General features: G+C 45.0%; 1 protein-coding gene across 1 annotated transcript; it reads right to left on the minus strand.

Annotated features, from left to right (window-relative positions):
• Positions 1-1,149: 1,149 nt before the first annotated feature.
• On the minus strand, positions 1,150-6,491 carry LOC125516947 (uncharacterized). The gene is made up of 2 exons (XM_048682200.2): positions 5,421-6,491; positions 1,150-2,940 (listed from the first exon to the last, which is right to left on the minus strand). Exons 1-2 carry the CDS (start codon positions 6,482-6,484, stop codon positions 1,305-1,307), a joined length of 2,700 nt encoding a protein of 899 aa, XP_048538157.2. The 5' UTR covers positions 6,485-6,491; the 3' UTR covers positions 1,150-1,304.
• Positions 6,492-7,208: the final 717 nt, after the last annotated feature.

Here is a 7,208-nt window from a genome sequence, read left to right on the forward strand (position 1 = left end):
CCGGTCCTGCTCGGTGGAAAAATTCAGGACGAACCTGAGCGTTCCTCGCAGCCTCCATGCTGAAGAGTCCCGAAGCTCATCGACGATGACCGGCGGGTTCACTTGGAAGGTTGTATGGTAGGATTGTGTCATATGGAAACATTTTTTTTTCAGGGTACATATGGAAATATTTCCTTCCATTGCAAGATTAACGTACGGAATCCAACTAGTGGAGCCCATTTAACTAAGGAGCTGACCCAAAGAAAACAGAAAAGTCCATCGTCTGGGCTGCAACTCCCCAGATGTTCGGCTACTGGGCTGGAGCTCCAGAGCCACAGCGCCGCCGCTTTTCTTAGAGAGACACGAGCTTGAGGCCGACGGGGCGAGGGCCGGCGAGGCGATAGGCGAGACCAGAAGACGGGAAGAGGACGTCGCCGCACGGCAGCGGGAAACTCCTGTAGCCCGCCCCTGCTGTGACTGATGGTCCGGCGTGGCGGCACGCGTCGTGTGAGGCTGCGCCTGCGCCCTTCCAGGGAAGAATCTAACCCTAGGAGGAAACAGAGAGGTATGCGTTTTCCCGTTTTTCTCTTGTTTTTTTTAATCTCCTGCTACAATTCATTGTTTGTAAATGCAAAACAATGAATCATTAATTGGATTGCAAATTTGTCTGGAATTTGGACTGTACACTTCGACAGAGACTTGAAAGATGAATATAAATTATGAAAATTCAAGGACTTTGTGGGACAGAGTCTTGAAGAGCTCTGTGCACCTAAATTCGCAAATACTAACTCCGCCACTCGGTATAATGTCCCAACTTCTACATATATCTTTTTGATGAAACTCATTCCTATATCTTAGTTCCCGAAACTAGTCCTAATTCAGGCGTTACATATGTCCAACTTTTACTTGCGTATCTTTTTTCAGATAATAGTGACCTTAATTGATTCTTATTATTATGAAGATCCTTCATACAGAAATATACAATACATTTGTAGAAAGCAGAGAATACATTTTGGGAGAGAGAACGCAATACACAGGGCTTGGTACGTGGTACATCAACTGAAGCTGGAAGCAAAGGATTAAATTCACAGTTTTGCTAGAACTCATCTAGATGAGATATAATTTGGTCTCATTCACTTTTTATAGCCATTGGATGTGATGCTATAAGATGCGTGTGTGCTGACGTGGGTTGTATCTATTCTTGTTTTCAAAATGAATGAGACCAAATTATATCTCATCTAGATGAGTTCTAGGTACTCCCTTAAATTCAGGTGATCAGTGCTCCGTATCAGGAGCGGAGGGGTGCTGATCATCAGTGTTGTGAGTTACTGAGTTGCAGTGGCTTCTCGATTTGGAGCAGCAATGACTCCTGGTTTTGGTTTTGCGGTGCTATGGTATTTATTCTTGCACCAGAATAGAAGCCGTAGGAAGATCACTATGGGGAGGAGCAGCAGGATGACCTTCCAAAATGTGCCCCACTTCCGGGCACTGCCTGCGGCGTAGGCTACCAGGAGGGCGAGCATGTCCAGTACCATCACCGTGTGCAACGACCAATGATCGCTCTTCTTACCCAGAAGCCGCAGGAGCAGCAGCAAGGCGATGACGATGATGGAAGCCATGAACGAGATGGAGTTGCTGTAGAAGTAGACCATGTACCACCGCCTGTGCATGTCGTACAGGACCGGGCTGCCAGCGGAATGCCCATTGTTGTCGTCCCTCCACAGGCCGCCGGGCGGTTTTAGGCCGGTCAGGTAGGTCACGCTGGCAGACAGTATCCCTAGCAGCATCAGGTATATGGCCTTGTTGTTGTCAGCCACATGATTTCCTTCTGCAGGTTGCTTTTGGTGCATGGCCGCATGGTCGGCCACATGATCTCCCTGCACTCCTTGTGCAGGTTGTATTTGGTCCTTGGTCGCATTGTCGGCCACATGATGTCCTTGCACTCCTTGTCCAGGTTGATTTTGGTCCTTGGCCGCATCGTCGGTCACATGACCTCCCTGCGGCTCTCCTTGTCCAGCAGGTTCCTTTCGCTTCAGCTTGTGGGAGCCCGTCAGTACCAGATACACTACAAAACCAAACACCAGAGCAACCAATACCAAGATGATGATGGAGGCTCGGAGGTGCAGGGAGCTCCCGGCAGCGTAGGCACCCATGAGGCCAAACATGCCCCCCACCATGCACACAAAGAGGGCATAGCACTCTATGGCCGGCTTGTACAGGGTGGGATTAACGAGGAGGATGATGAGAGCCACAGACGCCATGAAGCTCGCCGCGTTGCAGTAAAAGAAGGCCTTGTAACGGAGATGGTACTTGTCCTGGAGGATGGAGAAGCCGGCGTGGTGCCCGTGCTTCTCGTCGTCCATCTCCCAGAAGCCGCCCGGCGGGGTCAGCCCGGCTTGGTAGGTGATGCTGGCGGCCAAGATCGCGAGGAGTAGCAGCACCTCGCGACACTTGTCCAGCATATCCGTGTCCATGTCTTCAGGGTCGAGCGTGAAGAAGACTATGTGGATGACCACGTAGATCAGGACGGCGCCAGCCATGGCCACAATGTAGATGGAGGTGCTCGTGTCCCGGCTGCTCCCCGCGGCGTATGCACCCATGAGGCTGAACAGGTCTAGTATCATAGTAGCCTCCAGTATGTGGAGCCTAACTAGCATCTCGCTCTGCAGCATGACGATGATGACCAAGGACGCCACGAAGGCCACCGAATTAGAATAGAAGAAGGCCTTGTACCGTATTGGGTGTGTTGTGAGGAGTATTGAGTCTCCAACAGTATGGCCTTCCCCACTCTCCAGCCAGAGGCCTCCTGGTGGATCAAGTCCAGCTTGATAAGTGATGGTCGCCGCAAGTATAGCAAGCAACTGAATAAACTCGCGGGCCTTGTTGAGTTTTTCATTTTCATCACGTTCTCTCTTCAGAATCTTGTCTTTTTCTTTTTCGTCGGTCAGTGGTGGGGATGGTCTGTGTATCCATGCATTACAGATAGATACATAGTTAGAGGCATATATAGTTAAGAAGCAGCCTAGAATTGTTTTTTATGATTAAACCAAAACGTAGGAAATAATACTACTGCATGCATGGAGAGCTATGATTTAATTATGCATGTCAAAGTATACACGAAGCCAGAGTAGTCGAGATTCGGGACTAGACAGGCATCTAGCAGGACTGCTAGATAGGTGTTTTTGAAAATTAAGCATATTGTTTTGTTATGCCGAGAAACAAACACAAGATAAGATGGTCTAAGTGTATATTGTTTGACTAGAGTTGTGTATATTGTTTTTCATGAAACTAACATAGTGATCCACACATTTGTGCTGCTAGATTTAGTACATGTTCTACATTTGTGTAAATTTTGAGATATAGTGTGCCATTAAAATATTTCAGACTGCAAACAACCATGTAGCCCAAATATACCACTGGAAAAACTTATTTGATATTATTTCCCCTGACAGTGATTTGCCTCGCCCGAGCTGTTTTTTAGTTTAATTTACCTCAACATGTCTGGAGTTTTGTAAAAATAAAAAAGGATTTTGACATGTGACAAAATAATGTTGAAGGGCCATGGCATGTCATTCAAAATCACAAGCCATCAAACTAAGATCTAACATTGTCTCTCATACCCTCCTCACATCCCTCTAGTATATCAACTCTTTTACAAACATATTTTTGTGAAATTTTCTAACAATAACTGATTGAAATATTGATGGGTCATACTTAAATGTACTAGTTTTTTAGTTTATACAATGACATGCCTCCACATGTTCCATGCATGCTTATTATATTCTAATTTTAATGGTATTTCCCTTGTAAAAGCAATGTATACTCCAGGGTATATTCACAAAAGTGGCTAATCCCCCCCCCCTCCCCCCTTCTCACTCTCCCTTCTTTTAGTTTAATGCAACCGCTAATTCACACAAAATATATTTTGAAATGCAGTTATTTATGAATTTTATATGGACTACATATAAAAAAAATCAAACCTGAAATTTCATCTATTTGATATTTTGAATTATGTTTCTAAAATAATTTAAATCATACGTATTTTATATTATATTTAGGTTTATTCAAAAAATTATCTATTTGTGCAAGTAATATAAGTTGCATATACTCAAATCTACATGCTAGTTTTTGTATATTGTTATTTTAATTTCATACTACATGAAACTAGATATGTATTCCTAAATCTAATGTATGAGATTGATAATTGACTCAAAATTTAGCCATTGACTTCAGATGTAGTTCATATGAAACGCGAATTCTAAATTTCTTGTGTTTTTTATCCCCAAAAGGAAAATGCCATTTTTTCTATTTGTTATTTTGAACTATGTTTCTTAAATAAGTGTAAAATCGACTTCTATTTTATATAATTTTACTTTATTTATAAATGTATGTATTCATACAAATCATGCATAAAATGGGTAAATAAATTACTTTGCTAGATTTCCTCTATATTTTTCTTTTGAATTGGTATATAAAAATAGACCAATTTTTATTCCTAGACCTAACTTATGCTATACTATATATTAAGAGAATTACCTATTTATTGTAGATTTCACATAATGTTTGTATGCGACTCGAATTGTTTTATTTTTACTTTTATTAAGAAATTCACTGATAAAATGGACCTGTATTATAGATCCACCGTGTATACTAATATAGTATACACTTATATTTATGTGGGGTAGATCTCAAACCTTATAATCTGCCCCCCACCGTCTGATTACAGATAAAGTTAGCCTACGTTTATGGACGAATCGTGGTGCATCGACTGATGCATGCATGATTCACCAGTTATTTTTAACCAAGTCTTCAATGTGGTCAACACCGTACTCCCTCTGTTTCTTTTTTACAGATTTGCTAAATCTCACCTAGATGAGAAATAGCAAAGTCACATCATTTGAGTAATAAAAAAAAACAAGTGACTACATACGGAACGGAGGGAGTAATAAACTTGCATGAATCTTCACGAAAATCAAGTGGGGTAGGAGTTAGATGTGACTTAGTTAAGTCTCATCTAGTGGTGCATGAATCTTCTTTTCACTCTGCATATTAGGTTTGTCCGAAGTCAATCTCATCCAAGTTTGACCAAGTTTATATAAAAAATTATAGACATTCACATAACAACACCAATATCATTAGATTCATCTTGGAATATATTTTCATATTATATTTATTAGATATTATAGATGCTAATAATTTTAATATAAATTTGGTCAAACTTAGCAAAGTTTGACTTTCAGCAAATTCAATGTGCAGAGTAAAAAGGACCGGAGGGAGTACTTTGCTTATTAGCTTTGTTTTAAGTCAAACCTTCTAAAGTTTGATCAAGTTAAAAAAAATAGCATTCGCCATACAAAATGAATGTGGTTAGCACGGAAATCTAATCCTAAAACTAACTATATGTACGTGCCAATGATGTGCCAAGCCAAGGAAACACGTACCTGGAAGTGCAAGTGGAATCAGTGACGAATCTTGTTATTACCGGCAGCCATTTTCTTGGATAACTGTACATGCGACCAATACACGGGAGTTTGTCTGTAGCCACCTGGAGAGCAATGTAGATTAGCACAGCTGGCCCTAGGGACAGAACAATGGCAGTGCTCTCAAGGTTCCTGCAGCTCCCGGCAGCGTAGGCGCCGCCGAGGCCGCCGATCGCGATGACGAGGGATGCATAGAGACCGCAGCGCCCTGCGCCAAATCTGTCCCTGGTGATGTTGAGTTTCTTATAGTCGAGGATGAGCATGATGGCGAGCAGGGACGCCACGAAGGCGGTGGTGTTGAAGAAGAAGAAGGACTTGTAGCGGCCGGAGTGGCCGCCCTGCAGAATCGGGTCACCGCCAGTGTGGTGGCCCTCCTGGGTGCTTCGCCAGAAGCCTCCGGGCGGGTTCATCGCGGCCACGTACGCGACGGTTGCCACGAAGATGGCGAGCACCATCAGGATCTCGTGCTCCGCGAGTGCCGCCGCCTCTTGATCTGGACTCTCTTCTTTTTTGTTGGCGGCCGTGCCTCCTGTCGCGTGGCGGAGGACGTACCAGATGAAGGCGACAGTGACATAAGCAGCGAGGCCAGCCACCATCACTGCGGCGCAGACGGTGGTGAACTTGTCGCGGCTGCTCCCGGCGGCGTAGGCCCCCATAAGGCCGAACAGGTCAATCACCATGATCGGCCGGAGCAAGTGGTGGTAGCCGCCCTTATGCAGCACGAGGAGGAGGAGGCTGACGACGAGGGACGCCGCAAAGGAGACGGCGTTGCAGTAGTAGAAGACGATGTAGCGGTAGTAGTAGGTCTCCCTGAGGATTGACTCGCCGGCCACCTGCCCGCCGGGAGTGTCCTCCGTCCAGGAGCCCCCCGGCAGGTTGAGCCCCGCCACGTAGGTCACCGTCGCCACCAGGGTGGCAAGCAGCAGCAGGTACTTCTTCAGCTGGAACTCCGTCGAAGCCTTGGGGGAGTCTGTGCTTTTGTTGTGGTTGCCGGCCCCATTTTCGTCCGCGGACGCCATGGCCATGGGTGCTCTACTTACTCGGTTGAGCTCTGGGAAAGTGTATTTATAGAGCCTCGCTAGCTAAGGAAGTGTATTTGTAGAGCTAGCTAGCACCACCGAGCGTAAGCATGGCATCGATGCTGGCATGCTAGCTGCATCGTGTGTGCGTGTGTCCCAATCATGGCATTACTTGATCAAGTCATCTTATTTTAGACTTTATTCCGGGCCATTCGATCGGCAGTCTCATTCAAGTCACCATCGTCTGCACGCCGGGTTTAAATTCCTCATGTCATATATACACTTGTTTTGCACTATTTGTGACTATTTGGGAATATTTATTTACAGATGGCACGCAGCTCGACTCATGGCCCTCAAATCAAGCGATCTCCCTACCCCTTTGTTGCGTTGGCAACGGGTGCATGCTATAATTATATGGACCCTAGCTACTGTAGCAGGCATCGAAGGATGACTTCACTGCGTGGTCTTATTCAAAGCTCGTTATTCCCCAGCTTGTTTTGTCAGGGAGCAGTGCTACACACACGACATTCCTTGCACGATTTATGGACGACAGAGCTAGCTGAGCCTTTAATCACATCTGATGCGTGGATTTGCACCGTTGGATCATCGGTCGTGCAAGCATCGTCCAAGGACTGTCGTTTGTCAGGCAGAGATGATCTTTCCAACCCAGCAACATGAGCAAGCTGTGTACATTGATAATTGTGACCCCTTTGACAAGACTCAACCAAAA

Source organism: Triticum urartu, chromosome 6A (assembly GCF_056163025.1).
Source record: "Triticum urartu cultivar PI428250 chromosome 6A, HENAU_Tu73, whole genome shotgun sequence".
Classification (NCBI taxonomy): Eukaryota; Viridiplantae; Streptophyta; class Magnoliopsida; order Poales; family Poaceae; genus Triticum; species Triticum urartu.

Coding starts and splice junctions, on each gene's coding strand:
- LOC125516947 (XM_048682200.2), bottom strand. CDS start 6,484: ATGGCCATGGCGTCCGCGGACGAAAATGGGGCCGGCAACCACAACAAA. Junction 2,941..5,420: donor GATTCCACTTGCACTTCCAG/GTACGTGTTTCC, acceptor ATGGATACACAG/ACCATCCCCACCACTGACCG.